Source organism: Vicugna pacos, chromosome 23 (genome assembly GCF_048564905.1).
Source record: "Vicugna pacos chromosome 23, VicPac4, whole genome shotgun sequence".
NCBI classification, from domain to species: Eukaryota; Metazoa; Chordata; class Mammalia; order Artiodactyla; family Camelidae; genus Vicugna; species Vicugna pacos.
This window is the reverse complement of record NC_133009.1, coordinates 711259-736331: the sequence shown is the minus strand read 5'-3', so window position 1 is coordinate 736331 and position 25073 is coordinate 711259. Positions and strand designations below refer to the sequence as shown.

The window sequence follows — 25073 nt, the reverse complement described above, 5'->3', positions numbered from 1 at the left end:
GAGTACAAAGGGTAAAATGACATGTCTTTTTGGATTTGCTGTCAAATACTTCAACAAAGGACAAATAAAAGAATAAAGGTCTGAATAAAGGAAATATGGAAAAGTTTGTGAATTCCTTAATCTGGGTGATGGGCTTATTGTACTATACTTACTGATGTATACTTAAGTTAGTTTATAATTTTACTGTCGTTAGCTGAATAGCAAGTATCAATACGTATTAACTGAAATCCTTAAAACTGACCAAACTTACCCCACACAAAATCCTTAATAACCTAGTTGTCTGTCTTACGGAAATCTTTTCCCACAAAGACAGGAAAAAAGGGAAAGGCAGATCCGTGCAGTATTTCCACGTTGTCAAAAGACCAAAGGCTGACACAAAAGAAGAGATTGTAGAAAAGATAAAGAGGCTGAAATCAATGTCCGGAAAATCTAGCTAAGTTTCCAAAATGGCCCAACTTAACTAACCACAGCACTGCCGCATCAAGAATGGGGCAAATAGCACCTAGTGGATTTTTTTTTAATAAATAAATAATGATCCAGTTCCTACCACAGGCAATTATGATAAGACAGAGTATAAGTTCTAACAACAAATAGTGTTCAAATCATAATTTCTACTTGATTCAAACTATTTCTACTATAAATTTTGAATCTTTTTATTCTTTAGACAGATTTGTGGCATATGACCTACTGATAAAATTTTCAACTGGCTTGTATTAAAAAAGGTCACCATAGTGAGAGTTTATTTCATCAACTATTCCTTTTTGGGAAATCCATGTGCCTTGTCACTCTCTTTCATAATATTTCCTGTGGAAAATTCAATCCTTCATTCAGGAAAAGGCTGAGCAATATATCTCAGGGAAAACCGTCATAAACTGCAACACAAGAAAATGAAAATGACACTGAGCAGCCCGTTAAGCCAGAAGACACACACAGCACACTGCTGTGTTCCCGCCTCGACTTTCTGTAACCAGCAGGGAAAATTTGCATTTCAAGAACAGACATAAACAATTTTCAGGACCTGAGCACACAATTTCCCTTTCAGGGTTTAGTGGGCTTCCATTTAATTCTTTGAGAAATGTTTAAAACAACAGAACAACAGCTGAGATAGTGTTTAAAGTAACTTTTATGTCAGTGAAAATAAAGCCAACTGATAGTTATTATTTTTACTTTATTTGATCTCTCTCTCTTACTTTACCTCCCCAACCTCCTCCACAAAATGATGGTGAACATCCCCTCCTGGGTCAGAAGGCTAAGTAGAAAGTACCAATCACATTGAGGTGTGCTTTGTTGTTTTATTTTTCAAAACAAACAAGTTTCATTCATGTGATTTAGTAAGATCAGAAACAAATTCTACTCAATAAATGGTAGCCAAAACGTGTCATCATAGCTGCTCATCAGGTTTGGCCCCACGTTACACACTTTTACATGGACATGTGCCATGTGCTGTCATGGGAAACGGTAAGTGGGGACAGGGCCTCTGCTCTCACAGGGCACACAGTCTGGTGGGGGAGGCGGTGTTCAATCATTGCCCTTTTTTTAATGTACTTACAAATTATGGGAAATGCTACTTAAAAAGAACAAAATGAGTCAATGAAAGTGAAAAATACAAGGACAGTATTTAGGCTGAGGGAAGACAGGGAACCTCTTTGAAGAGCTGACACTCCACTGAGACCCAAAGGACAAATCCGGTGCTGCAGGTGAAGGGCAGGGACACACTGATAAAGGGCTGATATCCAGAATATACCAAAATTTCTTTAAACTCAACAAGAAGGATGAATAACCTGATTAAAAAATGAGCAAATTGCCTGAACACACATCTCATCAAAGAAGAAATCTAGATGCCAAAGAAGCCTAAGGAAAGATGCTCCACAGCATCTGTCATCAAGGGGATGCAGAGTGAAACAGCAAGATACCACTGCACACCTGTCAGAACTGCCAAAATGCAGAACACTGAAAGCACCGAATGCTGGTGAGGATGTGGAGCATCAGGAATTCTAATGCATTGTTGGTGGGAATGTAAAATGGCCCAGATACTTAGGAAGGCGGTCTGGCATTTTGTTGCAAAACTAGACGTACTTCTAACATATGATCCGGCAACTGTGCTCCTTGGTGTTTACTCGACGAAATGGAAACTTATGTCCACACACAAATCTGCATACAGATGTTAATAGCAGCTTTATTCATACTCAACAGAATTCAGAAGCAACTAAGCTCTTCTTCAGTAGGTGAATGGATAAATAAACTGTGGTCCAGCCAGAAAATGGACTATTATTTGGTGCTAAAATGAAATGAGTTATCAAGGCATGGAAAGACATGGAGGAACCTTAAATGCATATTACTAAGTGAAAGAAGCCAATCTGGGAAGATTCTGCAACTGTCTGATTCCAACTGTATGGTGTTCTGGGAAAGGGAAAACCACAGAGACTAAATGATCAGTGGCTGTCAGAGGCTAGAGGGGAAAGAGCAATGAATGAGTTGCAGCACGGAGCATTTTAAGTTCATTAAGACAGACGACTCTGTATGATGCTGTGATGGTGGATACATGTCATTGTACATCTGTCCAAACCCACAGAGTGCACACCACCAAGTGTAAATCCTAGTATCAATTATGGGCTCTGGATGATGATGACGTGTCAGTGTAGGTTCTCCCATTGTCACAAATGTACACTCTGGTGCAGGTGTCAATATTGAGGAGGCTGTGGGGACAAACTGCAGTTCATACACCTAATTCAGCCCCAGCCACCGCTGTTAATAAAGCTCTGTGGGTGTGTGGACTGTCCGGCTGTTCTGGCATCTGAACAGCAGAGCTGAGCAGCAGCACCAGAGATCAGGAGGTTTGCAGACCCTGAAATATTTATCCGCAAGCTCTTGACAGAAAAAGTCTGCTGAGCCTTGTTCTAAATGAGTAAAAATTCACCCTGATGAGACAGGACAGCAGGGCCCAATCCAGGCATGGTTAATTGTACTGAAGCAATGTTTTAGTTCCAACACCTTTACTGAAGTCCTGCAGGTCCAGCGACAGACTGTATCCAGGAAGCGTCTGCAGGAGGAGTCGGGAGCAGGCCTTCCCGCCAGGCTCCGGGATGCCGGGGGCCGCGTGCCGCACGGAGGCCACCCGCTTGAAGAAGGTGGACTTGCAGTGGAAGCCGATCAACTCGTAGAGCTCGGAGAGGATGCTGCACGGCTGAATTCTCTCCTCGGAATGCTGAAGCACAGGGAGAAAAGCAACAAGCATCTGAATGAAACACGTAAGTGAAAAAAGCCCGTAAATATATTTTCCCTTAAAACAGAGACCCGATGACACAGGAAGGAAGAGGAAGGCTGACTTAGTGCACTGATGGGACCGGATGCAGAAACGCAGGGAAGCAGCGCTGTGCAGACGCTCCAGACCCCCACCGGGCCCCACCTCTCCGCGTTCCGCCTGTGCTTTAACTAGAAAGGCCCGTATTCCCTGAAATAGAGGAATCTGCTACATAAACATGGGACACAGAGAAGGGAAAGAGGAAAAGGAAGGGAAAGTAAAGGAACAACAGTTCATCTAGAGCCTAGAGTCTGGGCGGGATTTTCACCAAACACGCAACTTCTCAAAGCACAGAGCACACAGAGAGAGGCTGACAGAGTGACTGCGACTTTTGCTCCTTAAGCACCAGATACCTGCCAGCACACGCTGCTCCCGTTACTGAATCATTACGATCATCTCAGAAACTATTACTACCCCAGCTCACAGGCAAGGAAATCTGAAACTCGGGGAGGAATTATTATCATCCTGGACAAATTCCCACAGCTCAGAAGTCTCAAAGTCTCCGGCAGACCCTGGACTAAAATGCTCCTCATCACCACGGGCCCTGAGCCTCAGGCTGAGGCCACATCAGGTCAGCACCGGCCCAGAGCACGAGTCTGTGGGACAGGGAATGCTCCCACTCGAAGTGCCAGGTCAAGGCCCTCAGGAACTTATGAAATGAAACCAAATCCCCAAACTCATTTCCAAACCACTGCCCTGTCAGGGAGGACTGCTCGGCACATCTGCCCTGTCACCTGTGCACAAGCTGAGCAAGGGGCACAGACAGTGATGTGACGTCCCAGTGGAAGTGGCTCGGAGACCACTTCATCACAGGACAGATTCTCCCGGTTTCCAACGTTAACTCTCCATTCCATTTCCAACTGGAAATTAAGTTTAGACTTGTTTTCCTCTCTTAGAAACAAAGAGACTGGTAACATCAGCGGGAAACTCAAGATGGAGGAAGAGTCTCCTGACCATTTGGTAGGATAGGCTGGGAAGGGAACAGAGGCAGGGATCAGAAAGTCCTGTGTTCCAGTCCAAAGTCTGCACGTCACTCGCTTTGATGGTTTCCATTTTAATATATATGATAAAATCTGATTATGACTGTTGGGAAAACTAAATGAAATAACGTATTCCACTAGCATAGGTGTAAAATCCTCCATGAGTGTTCCAGAAATGGTCGTGACCGTGGTTAGTTACTGTCTGCCAAGTCTTGGGTGCTAAGCTCACATCAGCCAGCCAGAGATGTGCCAGAGAATGCCTCACCAGCCAGCAGCCTTCTCCAACTTGGAAACTCACAGTGTCTGAAGAACAGGCAGTGGCGGATGCTTTGGGGCACTCTGGAGGTAGCAATCCAGTGATGACTTTAAAAAGCAGGGGAGAATTTAGGGGACCATACAGTTCAAATACAGAGTACTCATTACATGTCTACAAATATTCATGTCTAGCCATGATGACTCAGAGAGGAAATACATATTCAAACGTATATCATTTTCCCACATAAGTGCATTAAAACAATTTGGAAAGAGTGTAACTTTCTTCTCTAGATCACACAGCGGGGATTACAAGGTTTGTACTGACAGCCCTACTTGTAAATCATCTGCAAACGTAACTGGGTCCACTATCAGTCATCATCATTCAAAGGGAAGGATAGAAAAAAACAAAGCCAAGCTAATACGCTCCAGTCTTTTGTTTGGTTACGATGTCACAGAGGAGATGGACAGCTCAATAAGGAACCATTCTGCCGTGATCACGGAGCCCGGGGAGCGGGATGGGCGGCAAGATATATGACGAAGCTGCAAGTGTGCCCGTGTTTATAGGCAGGTACCCAATGTCACCTTGACAACGTGTGAAATGTTTATGCCCATGTCCTCATAACCTGACATGTATTAAAGAGAAATGGAAACTTATAAACGGCCAATATCCTTGGTGGATACACCGTCCAAAGAGCAAAGTCACAGTTTGACAACTGGCCATCCCGGTACCTTGGGATTCATTCTTGGAGAACCTTAAAAACCACTCCTCTGTCCTCAAGAAGTGCTGCCTTTTTGTCCTATCTTTGGCTCAGGGATACCGCACGTTCAAGGGAACTTCAATGTCTGCACAGATTTGACTGTCTTTCTCCAGGTTCACTTGTCCATTCTGAAGAGGCCTGAGTTAAGTCAAACTTCCATAAGATTAATTACCTCCAGTGACAACTCAATGAGCCTGCAATTACAAGCCAACTGAACAGGACTGTCCTCAGCTAAAAATCTCACCCACCCTTCACTGCTTTCTTAAACTCCTCTCCTGGCTAATTGCAACAGACTAACACCACCCTCCAACAAGTTCCCCAACTATGTCAAAGAGAAAGTAAGGTCCATAAAAGAGGAGACAACTGCATAATTACCTCTGAATTCCTAGCATATAATAATGTCAACAAATAGAACTATGATTATGGCATCTTTCCTTTAAAACCTTTCTGATTATTTAAATGAGACCGTGGAAGGGAGGTGTTTGGGTCCAGTATCTTGACCCAGAAGACTCTGGAGGCCTTTTACAGAATGGCTGTCCACTGATTCATTCAAAACTCACCTTCTCTTTCCGGGAGGAGCTGTGATTTTCTGCCAGGAGTTTGTTTTCTCTCTCAAGCCAGAAAAGCTTTAAACTAAATCCTTACTTTGGATATGTTATTTTTCCCCGCTTCCAAAAAATTTACTTTCCTTACTTCCTTGCCTTGAGGAATGCTTTTATTCTTTTCTTTCTAATTCACCCTTTTATAAAGCAGGATTCTCAGGATGTGCTTGGCCTTACATAAGAACAGCCATCCAACTCCCAGTGTGAGAGGCCTCAGGCTCACCTCCTGCCCTCCTGCCAGGGCAACTGAAACACAGTTCAGGAGCCAACCGGCACCCCAGGGCTTCTAAGGCTCACGTATCTCCCAGAATCCCTGCTTTCTGGTTTGTCTTAGCTTCTGAGAATTTCCCCTCACTTTCTTGACAAATAGCTGTGCAGCTTGAAAGATGAGGAAGGAAGGTTTTTTTCTTAATCAGCATTTTAAGGAACTTATGTAATGAAGGTTTTCACAAGTTTACAGAACCCTCCATTGCTGAGACAGAAAACACACTAGATATTTTCTAAATTTAGCTATCATGTGCATTTTTTCTTTACTTTGGTTTTCTTAACTGCTCATAGACATTTTTTAATTAAAAAAAAATAAGGCCCCAAATAGGATAGAAAATTGAAGGGGCAAACAAAATTAAAGGGCAAAGACAGAAAATGAAAAGTACTCTACAAAGTTAATAGAATAAATACACTATGAATCAGATCAGCAATTCTCAGTAAGAGCTAATTGAAACCTGACCATTAGGTAAAACGTCTCTCCTGTCAGGAGATGGCCAACAGAAAATAGAATTAAATCAACAAACAAAAATTCGAAGTCTGGTGAGGTATAGAAGTCTACCAGCTAAATGTGTCTTCTTCTGGAAAAGAGGGAGACTCACCAGCTCTTTTCTGTGGAGCCTGAGCCCACGGGAGGACAGTGAAGTGAGCTCTGTAAGTACCCAATTAGCAAAGTGAGAGATGAATAAAGAGATGTGAGCTTTGATGACAGAGATGATACTACTATTCACGTGTCCTGTAAAGTATGTCTTCACGTTCAGTGATCAATACCTCGGCATCCTCAAGGATTGAGATTATAGGAAAATGCACAGCCCGGGCCCAGACCTCTTCTGTGATTGTGACAATGCACTTAGATATCTCTAGGGCTCCTCCAACTCCACCTGCAAAGAGCTGACTTCACGGTGCTCCTCCCATAGCCGTCCTTCCCAGGGCACCTGGTCGGGGGACAAGGTCTCCCTGCCTCTCCCAGCTCAGGCCCATCACTCACAGATGTGACAGGACCTCTCCTTCAGGGACCAATTTCCTCAGTCAATGAGTTCCACCACCCACACCTGTCCTACCAGGTACTCACTGGCACTCCCTCAGCACTGACTCTGTGCTGGGGACCATGCTGCACACTGTGCACACATTATCTCACTGGATCTACACAGCAGTCCTGGGAGGTCGGTACATCACTGTTTCAATTGATTAGATAAATTGTTTCACTTCCTTGTGTGTGTCATCCAAAGTGACACGGCTACTCAGCCACAAACCTGGGACTGAAAATCACTTGAAAATTGAACACTGCTACATCTCGCAGCCACCCTAATCTGACTCATCACATCACCTCCTGCCGAGCCTTCTAAATGTTTCTAAGCATTCTATAAGACAAAAGGGATCTACGAGAGCACCACACTCCCCTACTAAAAATCTGTCAATGACGGTCCACTGCTCTTAGGAGAAAGCCCCACTGGGCCTGAGCACAGCTCAACGGCCTGGCATCCTCGTTCCTGCGCGGCAGCGCCGCCTCACCCACCACGCAGCTCTACACGTGCAGTGTCCAGGACAGGGATGCTGACTTCGTACAACCCGGGGCTCGTCTCACTCAAACAATGATCACCCTCTTCAGTGGTCACCTACTTCAATGCTGACTCTCAGAAAAATATTTTCTCTGGATGAATCAAAATCTTTTTCCTTACAACTTCCCATCATTGATAACGAGCTCCCCCCAAAAGAAAGAAGACAATCCTCAGTCTCCTTATCTGTAAAGTGCGAATTACAAGGAAATATGAGAGGTTTTAATAGAAATATTATTCATGTGAGGCTGAGGGACAATTCCCAACATACAGTAAGCACTCAATATGTGCTTACTTAATATTAATAAGAATAGATTCCATTCCAGCAACCTTAAATCAATGCTTAATGGCTTTGTCGAAAAGACTACCGACAAACTGTTGGACGAACCGTTTTGAGCAGATCAGCACAAGCGTACTGGGAAAGGTAAGCGCTGACTCCAGTTACAGCTGCAGCCACCCAGCACTACGGGGCGGGGGCAGTTGCTCAAACTCTTACTTGTTGCTTGAGCATTTAGTTGTAGTTATTGAATAAAGACAGGTATTATTTAGTCAAAACTCCTGAAACATAAATCTTCAAAGATTGATGCAAATTACGTTTCAAGTACAACACTCTCACTGGAAATTATTTAAAAATGATAGTTTAAGCTCCTCCACACATCAAAAGGGCATTTTCTTAATATATCTGACTATATATACTGAAAGGATTGTTTAAAAGGAATTAAGATGAAGCCTTACTGAATAAGCTCTCAGTATCATCTACAAAAACCCCACCGAAAGGTCTCATTTCTCACTTCCACATAGGTGTTCAGGTGGCTTAACCTGGGTCTTGGTTTCTTATGACACAGGGGTGGGAAGAATTGTGGATAGATTAATGTAGCAAATATAAACCTAGGGTATTTGCTGTGTAGGAATCCTAGAAATAAATAAATTGATATATATTCCCACTCTTAGGAATCTCAGCCTTTCCATTTACAACAGCATTAAAAATAAAATGAGAGATACATTTAACAAAATTTTACAAGATTTGTACACTGAATATTTTGAACTATCACCAAAAAAAAATTAAAAGATATACATATATGGAAGGCATCCCACGTTCATGGAATGGTAGACAATATTGTTAAAAATGTTAAGACTCCCCTAAGTGATCTACAAATTTAATGAAATCCCTATCAAAATTCCAGCTGACTTCGTTGCAAAAATTGAAAAACTGATCCCAAATTTCATATTGAAATGCAAGGGACCCAGGTCAGACTAAACAATCTTGAAAAAGAAGACAAAGTTGGAGGACTCACTCAAAGTTGGAGGACTCACTGCAAATCTATAGCACTCAAGTCATTATGCTTCTATCATAAGTTTGGATGCAGAAATCTATGAGACATAACAAAAAATCCAGGGGGGAAACTTACATTTACAGTCAGTTTTCCAGAAATGTGCCAACAATACTCCATTGAAAGTATAGTCTATTCAACAAATGGCGCAGAGACACCTGGGTATCTGAAGGCAAAAGAATGAATCTGGAATTTGGGCCCCCGTATTTTATATAACAAATTAATATTAATTCAAAATGGATCACAGACAGAAACGTAAAAACTAAATGTATGAACTTTCTAAAAGAAGACAGTATAAATCTTTGTGGTCGTAGGATAGGCTATGGCTTCCTAGATACAATACCAATAGCACAAGTGATAAAACAAAACAGATAAAATGGACTTCATCAAATGAAAATCATTTGTTACAAAGGACATCATTAAGAAAATGAAATGAAAGGGGAAGGGGGTAGCTCAAGTGATAGACTGCGTGCTTAGGAAGAAAAATAAAATGAATAAATCTTATTAACTCCCCTCTAAAAAATTGTTTTAATGTTTAAAAAAAGTAAAGTGAAATGACAATCTGCAGAATAGGAGAAAAATCTTGCAAAGCATATATCTAATAAGAGACTAGTATCCAGGATATAAAACAAATGCTTACAAATGAACAATACAAAGAAAATCGACCCAATTTTTAAATTTGCCAAGGAATTAAATAGATACACAATTGGCCAATAAGCATCTGAAAAGATGCTCAGCATCACTAGCGAAATCAAAATCAAAATGAGATCTCATTTTAAACTCACTAGGATGGTTATAATCAAAACATGGACAATAAAAAGTGTCAGTCAGGAGGCAGAGAAATGGGAACCCTCAATATGCAGCCGTTGGAAAGGGGCAATGGTGCAGCTTCTTTGGAAAAGCCCGATGTTTCCTCAAAAGGTTAGAGTTATGTGGCTGAGCAAGTCCACTCCTACATGTAGAGTCATCCTTCAGTGTCCTCGGGGGGTTGGTTTCAGGAACCCCCCACCCTAGATACCATAATCCAAGGATGTTCGAGTCTCTTTACAATCAGCCATCTGGATCCATGAAGTGGAAACTACAGATATGGTGGGCCAACTGTACAGCCAACAGAATGAAAACGCATTCTCACAAAAACTTGCACATCAATATTCATAGCAGTATCATTTAGAGTAGCCAAGAGTTACTAACAATATCCATCCATCAATGAATGGATAAACAAAATTATCAAGAATAGTCCCACAAACTTTTGGTAATTGCATCTTTGACATAGGAGGTGAGAACATACAATGGAGTAAAGACAGCCTCTTCAGCAAATGGTGCAGGGAAAACTGCACAGCTGCATATAAATCAATGAAGTTAGAATACTCCCTCACAACATACAAAAAAATGAATTCAAAATGGCTTAAAGAATTAAACATGTAGACAAGACACTATAAACCTCTTAGAAGAAGACATAGGCAAAACATCTGACATATAATTCAATAATGTTTTCCTAGAGCAGTCTACTCAAGCAATAGAAATACAAGCAAAAATATACAAGTGGGTTCTAATTAAACTTACAAGCTTTTGCACAGAAAAGGAAACAAAAAGTAAAACAAAAAGACAACCTATGGAATGGGAGAAAATAGTTGCAATAAATGACAGTGACAAGGGATTAATTCCCAGAATATTTAAACAACATTTACACTTGATAAAAAAGAAAAACAAACAATTCAATCCAAAAATGGGCAGAAGACCTAAAGAAACATTTCTCCAATGAAGACATGCAAATGGCCAATAGGCACATGAAAAAATGTTCAATATCATTATCAGAGAAATGCAAATCAAAACTGCAATCAAGTATCACCTCTCACCTGTCAGAATAGCCATGATTCAGAAGTTCACAGACAGTAAATTCTGGAGAGGCTGCGGAGAATTGGGAACCCTCCTACACTGTGGTGGGAATGCAGTTTGGTGGAGCCATTGTGGAAAAATGTATAGAGGTTTCTCAATAGACAACCTTGACCTCCCATATGACCCAGCAATCCCACTCCTGGGCATATATCCATAAGGAACCGTAATTCAAAAAGACACTTTCACCCCAATATTCACAGCAGCACTGTTTACAATAGCAAGACATGGAAACAACCTAAATGTCCACTGACAGATGACTGGATAAAGAGGTTGTAGTATATATGTCCAATAGACTACTATTCAGCCATAAAATAATAATAAATTAATGCCATTTGCAGCAACATGAATGGACCTGGAGAATGTCATTCTAAGTGAAATAAGCCACAAAGAGAAAGAAAAATACCATATGAGATCGCTTACATTTGGAATCTAAAAACAAAAACAAAAACAAAAACAAAAACAAAAACAAAAAACAAAGAAACAAAAAGATAAACTTATCTACAGAACAGAAACAGACACAGAGACATAGAAACCAAACTATGGTTACCAGAGGGGAGAGGGTGTGGGAAGGAATAAATTGGGAGTTCAAGATTTGCAGATGCAGAGTATGTATACAATAAACAGCAAGTTTATACTGTATAGCACAGGAGAATATATTTAATATCTTATACTAACTTATGTTTAAAAAGAATATGAAAATGAATACAGGTATGTTCCTATTTAACTGAAGTGTTGTGATGTACACAAGAAATTGACACAACATTATAAACTGGCTAGATTTCAATGAAAATAATTTTAAATAGACCAAAAACAAAAAAAAAGGAAAAGGATATTATCAAACAAAAAGAATAAAGTACTGATTCCGGCTACAATATGGATGAACCTTGAAACTTTATGCTAAAATCAGCCCATCACAAAAGGGCAAATAGTCCCCTTTAAGGTGAAATGTATCTAAGAGTTTATTGTACTACTCCTGTAAATTTTCCGGAGATTTGAAGTCTATCAATATCAAAATAAAATGTATTATTCATTAAAAACTTAAAACACTTCCTCACAGGAGGGCTTTAATTATTAAATGCAGAAAAGCATGTAAAACTATTGGAACAACAATTTTCACGTCCACACACAGTCACTGCTGTCACTGCCACTCAGAGTGTGGTGCCAGCGCTGATGAGAGCTGCCTCCACTCGCTCCCCTGCAGAAAGGAGTGAAGGCCTGAGCTCAGACAGGCAGGGTGAGCATGAACCTGGGTCAGACACAGCCACGTCCCAGACTCTGCGTTACCCAACTTTCTTATACAAACTGCAGCATGTAATGTAAATACGCTAGAGGAATGTATCTTACAACTCCGGGAATACACCCAATGTTTTACAGCAACTATAAATGGGGCATCTATTGTACACCTGAAACATATATTATATTTTAAATCAGCTATGTCTTTATGAAAAATTAAAAAATAATTTTAAAATGTTATCACTTTAATATTGAATTCGGTTTTTAAGTAACTACTAAACAGCTTAGAATGTATAAAAGAATTTAAGTGTGCTGTTTGTTTACATATTTATTTACTTTCAGCCTCCTGCTAAAAGAGAAATTGAACAATTTTTAAAACACAGCTTAACAACCATAACAACAAAAAGGCAAAACTGAGAGTGAAGGGAAAATGGAGATTCAATACTTAAATGAAACCAGGGGGAGATAAACTCATAAAAATGGATTCCATGAAGTCAGGGCAAGTGTTAAAGGCCGACTAGAAATTCAGCTGTAAGATTCTTGGCAGCTAAAGCAAAAAGAAAAAGATGATGGGGCGGGTGGTAGAGCGTGTGCTTAGCGTGCACGGGGTCCTGGATTTAAGTCCCAGGGCCTCCACTAACAGATAAATACACCTAATTACCTACCCCCCAAAAGAGCCCCAAAGAAAAGAAAAAGAGAAATTTCTTTCCAAAAAACACCTGATTTTAAATTTGAATTAAATACTTAAAAAAAAAGAAAAATAGAAAAGATGAGTGACACTGTGAACAAAAAGCCCAGCTGGGCTAACAATCTAAGTCACAAATCTAAGTGTGATAAGTGCCGGTTTACTGATCTAAGTTTTGCTGGGCTAACTCGTAAATCTGAAGTTCAGTGTCAGTTTACTGGGCTAACAAGCTAACTCGTAAATCCAAGGTCAACAATTGTCAGTAACGTGATCTGTTCCAAATTGATAAGCTTCAGTGTACTGATTCCTTGCTTTTTGTTGTTTGAGTTATTGGCTAATACCTCCATACTTGTAATTAACCACATAAAACCTAATGTGCAAGTCTTGGAGGTGCTCAGAGCTTCGGAACAGAAGCCCCTCTGAGCCCGCCGGCGTAATAAATCTCAGTGCTCCAACCCTCTGAGTGGTGCTTGTTTCTTGGCTGGCCTGTTGTTTCCGTAACAACGCAAGCGATAATGCCCATGAGATAAATCTGCGGTGGCTGCTGGCAGGTCCCCATGTCTCACGTGGGAAATTCTGAAACATCTTCTCACCACTCAGTCATCCTCAGCCCACACTACACCTCCCGATGTTAAATGCAGGAGCACATACAGGGCCCGGCCTTTGCTGTCTCTGTGTCATCAGAGTGAGACAGGATGGAAGGTGGCAGAGCACAGCCATTCAAGGAAGGCCACAGCAATTAACATCAAAATGGTGAAGGATTCAAACCCCAATAGGCCTTGAGGCTCAGGATGAAGAGATTTAACTTCAAGCAGATCTTGAGCTTCATTATACACCCATTGTAATAGTAACATGGTGAATAACACCGCCCCAGGCAACATGGCAGTCCCAAAGCTAGCCACAAAAAGTCAAAAGGTGGGAAATGGCCATCTCCCTGGGAATCCCAGCCCCTTGCCCTAAGGCTGGTCCTTCTACTTATTAGCATATGAAACCACCAAGCCCAAGAAACAAGCAACACAGCGCCACCTCGCGGTCACCACTCTCTCTCCCTCTTCGGAGAAGGCCCACACTCTGTCGGTGGAGTGTGTACCTACTTCTAATATGAGCATCAAACCCCCACACATCGTGACGTTTCTCTTGCATTTCAATGTATCTCTCTGAATAAATCTACCTTTACTCAACACTGGCTTGCTCTTGAATTCTTTACTGCATGAAGTTAAGGAACAAAATCTGGTGGGGCACATCCCAGGGGCTCAACCAAAGCCTGGGACACAGCCCTTCTCATGCCCCTCATATTTTCTCTTGTATCAACAGGACTGGGTTGTGAAGGGAGCTCTGAGGCCCCAGCTAAGGGACAGAAGCAGCCTCCAGGGCTCCAATTAGCGGGCAGCCTCTCCCCCATCAGGGGCCCTGGGGTCTGCCCGGTTCTCTGTGTTTTTTTGTTCTGCTGACTCCCCAGCCAGAGAGCGTTCTCCTTAGGCCTGGCTCCACAAAACCCTTCTCTCCACAATACAAGCACATCATGTCACAATCCTCTTGTTCAACCATGAAATGTTCAGCCCACTTTTTCCTTCCCCAGGTAAGTACCTAAAAGTCCTCCCTCCCATCCCACCAATTCTTTCTTAGTGAGAACTCAGCACTCCCCGCACACTATCTTGAACCCTGGTGCCTTGCTGGCTGGGACCGAGATGTTTCAGTCTCAAACAGCCTGAGTCCTTTCTCTTTCCCCTTTCTAACTTAAAAAGGCCTTCCTGAGTCTCCCACCCCTCTGATTCTGAACATCACAAAATGCTCAGGTTACAGTCACTATGTGAATACCTCCCAGGTTTTGGCTAGGTTTCCTTCGCAAGATCTTCATTTAGGAGCTGCATCAAGAAGTTTAAAGAGGCTATTCTTACATCTGAGCGGAGGAGCCTGCAAGAAATTTAAATGGCTTTGAAGAGAGAGTTAACCAGGGACAGAGAGTTCGCAGGTCTTAGTCAAAAGTGTCATGAGGCAAAATGTTCTTCAAAGGCTCAGAGTGGCTTCTGAACATGGAGTCCTCAGGGAGGAGGTGACAGGCAGTGAGTGGGGTGAGTGACACTCAGGGTACTCTCCCCCAGCTGGGAAAGAATTGGATATATTCTACTTTTCCAATTTCTTACTACCTTTTTCTCTTATTGTCACATACCATTTCCTATGAATTAAGAATATCGATGTCAGTCATTTGGGCCAATTGGGAGAAGCTACACGATGCCATTCACAGGGCTGGGACATGACAGACACACCAGTCTAGGTTGAAAGACCAGTGGGAATATTTCCATGGTAATCACGGGCATGTAGCAAACTCCCCAGCTTCAATGACCTCCTCTCAAAGTTGGCGCCAATAAAACTACCAAGCAAAGTGCGTGATGATTATGGCCAACATCTGTTTATTAGTTAAGTGCCTGTGACAGCTGTCACTTAATGGGGAATGAGTACGACCAACGAGGCCCAGTCTACCTGGCCACACGCGCCTTGCCTTCCTGCATTGGTGCAGCAGCAGAGCTTGTTTAGCTGAGATGAACGCCCCCAGAGCAGCCCGACGGGAAATCTCCCAGCTCTGTACGGCGAGATGTGTTCCTTTCCTTCTCAGAGCTGATCACAATTTGCTGTCGTCTGTTTTTATGTATATCCCTTTTGTAACTGCCTCTCCTCCGGGGATTTTGCTCAAGCAGCATGGGGCCAGTTGTGTCTTGCGGCCTGCCGGATATTTTGGGCAGGGAAACAGCCGAGTCCACATCTGGCTCTGGTGCTGATCGGAGAGGGCACAAGTCCCAGGGGCCCATGCTGAACCGAGGCCCCTGCACCCAAAATTATGGTCTGACTTTGGGCAAATTACATAGTCTTTTTTACCCTGAGATTCCTCATCTGTCCATGAAAATAACAGCCCATGGCACACAGAGTTACAAATATTAAAGGAAATCACCGAATTCACAACCTAGCCAAAGGGCTACCAGTGCATCCTCAACAGACAAATAATGCCTTTACGGCTCTGACACACGTGAAGCGTGGTGGCCACACAAAGTGTACACTGCTAAGTGCCAGTGTGTTAAGTGCTTCATGTGTGCTATAATACTCTTTAGAACTTACAACAATCCCAGGAAGAAACGAATATTATCATGCCCATTTCACAGATTCACCAACAGGTTAAGAGTGGTTACATTCTAGTCCAAGGCGCTACGGTGAGGAAATGGCGATTTCAAACTGAATATGGTCCCAGGCCTGGGCTCCATCTCTGTCCCATCCACCTGACCACTTGCCTATGAAATCCACCTGTCCAATACCCAAGTTTGAAGCCGGCCAGCTCTTAAATGCAATGTGTGCCACCGTTTGTCTATGTTCCTTAATTACCATAAACAGTTCTTAGAAAACACTTCAGAAAGGAAAGTTGGACTCACGTCCCTTCCCACAAAGAAGAGGAATTCTGCCTTGCCTTCTCCTGTAACTTGGAGAAACCCTTCCCATTCACCACCGAATCCTTTTGTATGCTTCCTCCGTGTTCATGTTTGCACACGGCTTATTAAAGTAGAAGTTACCTGCAGTAATTCCATCTCGGTTCCTTTCCAAGGTTCCAGATTATCCATAATCAGGGTAATATTATAATTTTCTGTGAACGAAAATACTACAATGTGAATGAAAATACTGCAACCATGTCACTAAACAAAGAATGCTGAAACCAAGTCATCAGCAGCTGCCGCCACCCCCCAGTGAAAACAGGCCTGCAGCCACTCACAACGGTGCCCTCTGAGCAGACTCAGAATAAGAAAGGACAGATTACTGGCCCTAGATAGCTAGGTGCTTGTCTAAAGAATATATTCAGTGAGCCCAAATGTTTGCGTCCTCCCATATATTGAAAAGCACTAAATTCTTGAACTTGAGATACCTGGCTTTCTTTAGATAACAAACAATCTTTTATTGTTCCAACTACCTGGTCTTTGTTGTAAAGCTCCTATATAATCCTAGCTTCTCCCCTACTCTTGGTAGAAGTCCCTCAGAGTGATCTGAGAGGCAGTCATCCTGGGTCTAGCCCTCCCGACAATTAAAACATAACACTTAACTTTAGGCTGCACGTTTATTTCAATCAAGTCCCAGAATAGACACAACTCATCAATTCTGTAATGGAACACACTGGATCAGGAACCAAAAGCGAGTAGTAGTCCCAAAGAACTACGGCTCCCTCTTTCTTCCTGTTATTATACAATCCCACCAGAACTCATTACTTTGCTGTCTGCTCCTCTGGCAACCAAACTCATAAAAGAGTGAACTCAGAAGAGCACCATGCTGGGGAGAACCCCCCGCAGCAGCACTGCAGGCCGCCTGCCCTCCCGCACGCTCTGCTGAGCCCTAGTGTCCTCCGTGCAGACCAGGCCAACAGAGCTGTTCCCTACAGCTGCAAAGTCCCACATATTAAATAAAAGCATTTTATTTTATATGACATGTTACATATATAACCATCTCTGAAAACAGCTTTGCCAGAAGCCCAAATCTTCAACATTAATCTGCAAAGGCAAATCAGGTCCCCAAGGGAAAACAAGTCTTAAGACGATGCTAAGACTTCCAAAGTCCTCTCCACGACCATCAACCAAACTGCCTGCAGGTCTGCAGCTGCAGGAGACTACATGTCTGCTTTTAAAGCAACCCCTTCCTGCCCTCGGGAATTACAATGTCCCTCTATGCCCTCCCTTCTCAGGGTAAGAGCAGCAGTTGCAGAACCTTGCATGGCAGCACTGACAGGACTGGACAAAGAGGATCAGAGCTAAACTAAGCCTTCTGATGACACGAGCTTGTCACTCTGTCACTTTACAGATGAAGATATATATATAGAGAGGTGGGGTGATATTGCTCAAAGTCACACAGCTAATAAGTGGCAAAGTATATAACTCTGCTTCTCCCTCCTGTGTGACGCCCAACTGGGACACTCACAGGGTTCTCTCGTACCTGACTGAACAGTCTTTTCCTATCACTCATGACACACCACAGTGTCTGAACTTAGCCTGCATTTGCAGCATATTTTCCCTCCAGTTTCTCAGGAATAAGGCCGTTCGGGCCTGTATGAATTCCGGCTTCCCGAAATCTCCGTGCTCAGGCTGGTCTTGCCTGTGCATCCAGCTCGCTGCTCAGAGGCTTTTCCTCCACTGCAGGAGGACGTTTCTAATCTTCACAGGGACACCCCCTCAGGGGAGCTCTCCTCTCGCCCTCAGCACGGCAGGTGTCCCAGGCCTCATCCCGAGCAGCCCCATTAGGACGGTGTCTGCCCAGCTCTGCTAGTCAGACCAGCAGCCTCAGAGCCAGGGATTATGCCCAGGTCACACTGCAAACCTACTGCCCGCCTCACAGCCCCCAGCCAGCAGGTCACCTGGAAGTCACAGCAATTGCCCCACCCAATCCTGAAGTCTCTTCATTTGCCAGCAACACTGATGACTTGTTTCCAACCTTTGGTCAGTTTCTCACAAAACAGCACCTTCTACAGTAAAGCGGGTTGTTTTTGCTTCTGCGCCTCATCCTTACTGGAAACTTTAAGGGAAACCAAAAGGCCTTTTCTCAACCCTTTTCTGATGACACCCTCCCACCCACAATACTCATATGCTCAAGAGCTTTGGATCCACATGGTTTTCTTTCCCTTACGCTAAGCGGCTCAAAAAACTGAGGGATTCTTTCTCCTTTGAGGGTATTAGCACTCAGTTTCTCGGCTTTAATCTGTTTTTGTCTCTCTCTTCAGTGACCCTAGCAGTTGCCACCTCTTACTCCCTTCAGCAGCCTCCCTCCCAACATCTAGTCTAGGAAATCAGCTGTGACGAGGGGCCCGGGGGCAGTCACAGAAGATGCAACTAAGGCAGAGAGAGGCTACATAATTTGCCCAAGAAATCACCTTGAGCCACCAACAGAGTGTGTCACGTCCCTCTGTTTAACTCTTATGCTAAGCAAGTTAACTTTTTGTAGATTATATTTATAAACAGATGAGGTATGAAAATACATAAAGGGCACACATCAACTCTAAGATATTCATTAACTCCACTATTCTGTTTCTATTTATTTTATTTCTATTAAAAAATTAAGAACCCCTGCAGTCAATATAGCAAAATGTTACTGGGTTTTAAATCCAGAATATAGAGGGGTTGTGTCATTACTCATTCTTATATGTATATTCACAAGACAAAATGATTTGAAAGTCTCTCTCCCCGCCCCCTACTCACTATTGGCTCTTACCAGAGCTCCCAGACCACACATCTAAGAGCCTTTCACTTTACCAACAGCTGAACTCATCAGTTTTCCCCCAGAACTCCCTCTGCAGCTTTCCCTCCTCAGAACACAGCAGGACCATTATTTAACTCATTAATCCACCCAGAAACCTGGGCCTTACTCCATCCTACCTTCACAGAAAGCATTGACCCTTTCCTCTTTACCATCTAAACATGCCTTCAATATGTTCGCTTTTACCCACTGACCGTCCCACCGCTCAAGTGGAAGCCAACAACACTGCCCACCTGGACTCATGACTCTCCCAAGTGGCCCCACAGCCACTCTCCCCTACTTGAGACAAATGGGATTGTGTCACTCCCACGCTTTTTGGACTCTTTTCAGACCCACTGTTCGTAGAAGAAACTTCAATTTCTTCACCTGGTGAAGGTCTTTGCCATGAAACTATCAGCTCAGGAAGGGCAGGACACGCCCTCGTTCCTCGGCCCCACCATCTGGCAGAGCATCAGCTTGGGAGGATTGAGTTCTTAGCAAACTAATTCACTTATCCATACAAATCCATGGTACATTAGAAAGATTTTAGATGTTGAGCTCGACTATTAATTTGGGGATTTTGCACAGGCAACCTGCAAGTATATATTCTAATGATTGTGTCTTCTTAAAACCACACCCAGATTAAAGGAGTATTTGTGGAATGTCTTCGGAGTAAAAGGGACTGTACTTTTACAGATTTTATGTTTTATACTATGAACAACCAGGACAGGGTCACAAATGGAACCGCCTCACAAGTGACAGAAGACAGGTTAGACGCATATAGGAACAGGTCACAAAGATGGTAAGAGCAAAGTTGTTTCTCCAACCCCCGAAAAAATTCCTCCAAGAACTGAAAACTCAGAATTTTGAAAGTAAAATACTATCATATAAAGAAAGAAAATAAATAATCCTCTTCATCAGGGTTTCTAGATCTGACTGCAGAGTTATTATCAGGCCATACTGAATCCTAGCACAGAAAAATCAGATGGACTAGTGGTGAGTAAGTTCCAGGAAAACGGCAGTAATTCCTCCACTTGAAAGAGGACACACACTCACTTGTTGAAGGTGATTATAAATCATATTCTGCAGAAATTCAGAAGATTCAGGCACCGCTTCTAGATGGTGATGACAAGGAAGGACGGCTTGGATGCATGCTTCTAACTGAGTCACTGGCATTCTTACACTGCAGGGGGAAATGGAGGCCCTCAGCCAAGAGCACAGATGTTCCTGTCATGTCTCCCAGGCCGTGCCTCGGGGACTCAGTGTCCTGTAGCAGTCCGGCCCCAGGCGAGGACCCGCAGCGTGGCCCACGCAAGCAGGAGGGGCACTGTGCTTGAGAAATCCCATCCCCGATGGGGGCAAGAGGGGCTGGTGGGGTTGTGTGAACCTATAAATGCTTATAGAAATACACCTGCATACATTCAAGTGATAAAATTCAAAGTAGCAGGCTATTTAAAAAAATTTCAATTGTCAGTGTTAATTTTACCATTCCATTCCGCTTGTCCCCTGCTCACTGAGACAGGCTTAGGCTCTCTCACACATGCAGCTCTGATGCAATGGTTGTGAAGTTATTTTACTTTGCTACAAGTGTCTTCGCTCCCAGTGTCACTGTGACTGTCATCTCTTAACACAGTCAGATATCTTCCTGGATCTCTCCATGAGTTCCTTGCTCCTGCTTCTCAGATCCTGAGATAAAGAACAGGTGAAGGCACATGACTGGAAAAGTCAATGTGGACTTGACCAAATTCCTCAGTGACCCCCTAGGTGAGTGCTGCCCACCCCTTACCTTCGATTCTCAAGGTTCTGCCCAGAGTGACATCCAGACAGGAGAGAGTCCTGGGCCCTATTAAAAGCTGTGTGGCTTGGGTGCAGGGAAAGCAGCAGGAGCTGGTTCCGTAGCCGGTCCCATCCACACCTCTGCTCCTCTCTCTCCCGAGGCCCCGCTGCCAAGCCCCCAGGCTCCCTGAGCTTCTGTCCTTCTCTTCTACTCTACTTCAAGCCCTTTTCCTCTTCCTTTATTCCCTGATTATCCCAAGCTGGAGTGATTTTTCTTTTTTTTAACATTTTTTATTGATTCATAATCATTTTGCAGTGTTGTGTCAAATTCCAGTGTTCAGCACAATTTTTCAGTCATTCATGGACATATACACACTCATTGTCACATTTTTTTCTCTGTGATTTATCATAACATTTTGTGTATATTTCCCTGTTGAGTGATTTTTCTATCATAGAATCTGAAAAAATTTCCTGCAGCTGAAAAAGAGGTGCCAGAGGTCAACGCCCATATGGTGGTTCCTGAAGAGAGCCCCTGGTTAGGGGGACCCTCACCAACACTCACGGGGCATCAGGCATGTTGCAGGGTCGACCACCCCGAACAAGAGTTTGCTGTGACCCCAAGGCACGCACAGCATCCCTGCTCACTAAATTGTAGTTGTAGTCCTTTATTATGAAGCAAAAATAAAAAAATTGCTCATTTCTTACTAAAATTATTTATGAGGGAGAAAAAAAAATTGTAATACAAAGAACAAATTTCACTCCATGTTAGATGTGTTCGTTTGGCTTTAATCCTGTACCTTGTTTTCTAGGCTCAGACTTGCTATCTCTGCACCTTTTGTAAAAGAAAGTTGCCTTTAGCCTGAAATATCCAGGAGGGCCTATTCTCCGGGCTCTGATCTTTAAGGATATTAGCTCTTCTACACTTATGTATAGATGGCAAGTTGTAAAATAGGGAATAACCATTCTTTTTTTTTTGGAGGTTTTACAGGGGCACCATAATATGACCCACATGGACAGCTGCAGGAACAAAGGATTTCAAGGACAAACAATTCATACAGCAAGAAGTTTGTAACAACCAGCCACATCCCCGCCCCTTTTTGGTATAAAAGGAGACTGAATTCTGCCCTGGGGAAGAGAGTTCTACTGGATATCAATATGCCATTTTCTGGGTCTGCCAGCTTTTCAAATAAAATCTCTTTTCCTTACTCCAACATCTCATCTCCCGATTTATTGGCCTGTCATGCAGCAAGCAGAACGAGTTTGGACTTGGTAACAAAATGACTGCCTTAGGGGTAGTATGTCTCCACTGTTCCCTCATTTCCAGTATGTCACAACCTATCAATTTTATATGCTTTTTAACAACACGAACAAAAAACCTATTTTAAGGAATTGATTCCACAGAAATAAAATTATTTCTACTCCTTCAAAACTTTTTTCTTTTCTATTTTATTTTGTTTTGCTTATTGAAAAGAAAATAAAAGTCAAATCATTTTATTTCACGTATTTTTATAGATAGATATTGTAAATACTACAAAGATATTTAAATTGCAATAAAAATTGTTCATATATTAGTATAAAGATATATACACAATCAATGCAGATTAGGAAAGGAGTAGATATTTACCAAAAATCCACTGCACATCCAGTCTTTTACAAACATATCCTGGAATATAAGCTCTATTATCCAGGGGCCCCCCACCCCCATTCTCACTGCCGAGTCCCTTAGTAATCAACTACCAAGGCACCAGCATAGAACCATGCGATCACTATTTTAGGTATAAATGAGGGAATTAGCTCATTCAATTCTAAAACAGAAACCTTAAAGTAAATACTGAACTTATTTACAGATAAACAAATTTGGACACAAAAAATACAGTTTCTCCCCAAATTCACAAAGATAATAACTGGTAAAGGCAAGATTTGAACTCATCTGCCTGATTATATAGCTATGGTGGAAATCCCCTTTGACTGTGGAGGAACAGTAGCACAGCCTATCACCCTATCTTTGTTTGGATCTGGCTTTAGACAGCCTGAGACAGCACCCCATTCCTATGGAACTCGAGGGCAAACGATAACAATAAGGATTTTATATTCAGTAGTTTCTTAGATCTGAATTATATAAAGTGTCAGCAGGTCAGCAGAAAACTCTGGGAAATATGAGTGGGTCCTGAGCTTTTTGCTGATAAGAAACTCAATCTATCAGGACAGAGTGACCTTCCCATGAGAGGCCTCATGGACATAAACTAAAGGCAGCTGAGCAATGAAAACTAGCAAGAACATGGAATTCAATCAAGAAGGATCCCTACCATCACCTGCCCAGTTGCCTCTTCACCCTTGTGGACAAGATGGCAGAAGATCCAGGTTTTTATACAAGTTACAACATCATGGATTCTCACCCATAAAATGTTACGACTCTATGCTGTCTTAAGTCCTTTCCAACTCAAATATGATGACACCAATATCTCAGCAGAATGTCTATGTCTCCACTTTCTCTCTTCTATTAGGAGACTATATCTATGTCTACAAAGCAGAAATTCAATTAAAAACACCATGCACGAAGCCTGGTGAATGTCTGTGTAAGAGACACTGTTCTCACGCTCAGTGAGTGAAAACTCAGAAAAAGTGGTCCTTCTCCCTATGCAAGTGGGAGGTAGCCTGATTGTGTGTGTGTGTGTGTGTGTGTACGCGTGTGTGTGTAAATCAAATACAATGTATTCTGGGATGTGCACAGTTTTTTTTATGTTACTATCATTTCATGAGGATGAGCCAACCTTTTAAGTAATTTGAATCTAGTATTCTGAGAGATTCTCAGGTTCTTTTGGTGGAGGATGGGAAAGGGGAAAGGAATGGAGAAAAGAAATAAATGAAGCAAAGGTGTAAGAATACTGCTAGGGAAAGGGAAGACATTAATTTTGTTCCTACTTTCATCACACACAAATTAGGGACTGGTTTTCCCCCATGTCTTGTCAAGCACTGAGTTGCAGAAGAACAGTCGACAGCCCATTTCTCACTGAGCTTGTGACTGTATGTGGCATCTTATAGACACTAATTGTTTAACCTGATCAAACAATCTAGCAGCAGGCTGTATTTCTCCTATTTTGAGAGACAAGAAAACAGGAAGTGAAAGAGGGTATATAGCTTGACAAAAGTCAGAGGACAAGTAAACTAAAGAGGATGAATTCAAACTCAGATCTGAATGCAGAGTCTGATCTTCCCACTCCCAGGGCTGGAAAATCCTTAACACACAGGGTCCCCAGCTCCTCTGTATTATTCCTGGCACCAAGCATTTCCCATGGCGATATTCTCCAGTTCTCAGACACAGCGCTCTGTGCAGCCAATAACCTCCATTCGACCTTGATCATCTACTTGCCATGCCCACCAGGCTTCACCAGGCAGGAAAGCTGGCTTTCAACTGCATACAAAGCCACCCCTGGTTTATCCTGGACTCTTCAGCGGCTTTTCCAGCGTAAAGGCAGCCATGAAAGTGCTCACAGTTTGTACATGAGCCACACTACCTCTCTCCATCTGTCTCCCCATGTATAATACTTTGCTATGACCATTTTGAGAATCTTGGAAACAAATTTTTAAAAACAGAAAAGAAAGGATTCTGTAATAAGTACTTAATACTTAGAATTTTAAATGAGAAATTACAAAGTGAGTATTTACAAACCGAATCTGCCTTCCTAGCAGTCAGTTTTAACAGTTAAAAAAGTATAATAGCAAAAATTTCTCACTTAAAAAATTAAGAAAATCATCAACAATAATCTGGAATAAACTCAAAAACAATGCCCATGTTGTACATGGAGAAAGTACAGGACTGTACTGTGGGGTAAAGTAAGAAGTGTGAAAGTAGAGACATCAACATTTTGTATGGAGGAAAGCAGTTTTGTAAAAATGTACGTTCTCCTAAAGATAATTCAAAATTACTAAAAAATCCCATGACAACACTTATGTGTTTTTTTTAACTTGAAAAAATTATATTTGAATTCTTCAGGAATAATAAAGTCATAATACTAGCCAAGAAAATTAGGGATCAAAAAGAGAATCAAAAAAAATCGCACTGTCAGATATTAAATACCTTTTTACAATATGTAACATCTAGTGCTGGAGTAAGAAAGTAAGATTGACAGAAATAACCATGAGCTCAAAAAGAGACTCTAGTGTACATAAGTATTTTTTACAGC

The 25073-nt window shown here is 42.3% G+C and overlaps 1 protein-coding gene across 1 annotated transcript in view; it reads right to left on the bottom strand.

The window, feature by feature from the left end:
* Nucleotides 1-2684: 2684 nt before the first annotated feature.
* LOC140688671 (protein brunelleschi-like) overlaps nucleotides 2685-25073 on the bottom strand; it is a 49551-nt gene continuing 27162 nt past the window's right edge. Inside the window, exons 5-6 of the mRNA XM_072948278.1 lie at nucleotides 16419-16489; nucleotides 2685-3205 (exon numbers count right to left, since the gene is read on the bottom strand). Coding sequence (XP_072804379.1) covers nucleotides 2957-3205; nucleotides 16419-16489 — 320 coding nt within the window. The 3' untranslated portion in view covers nucleotides 2685-2956. The remainder of the gene's footprint in view (nucleotides 3206-16418; nucleotides 16490-25073) is intronic.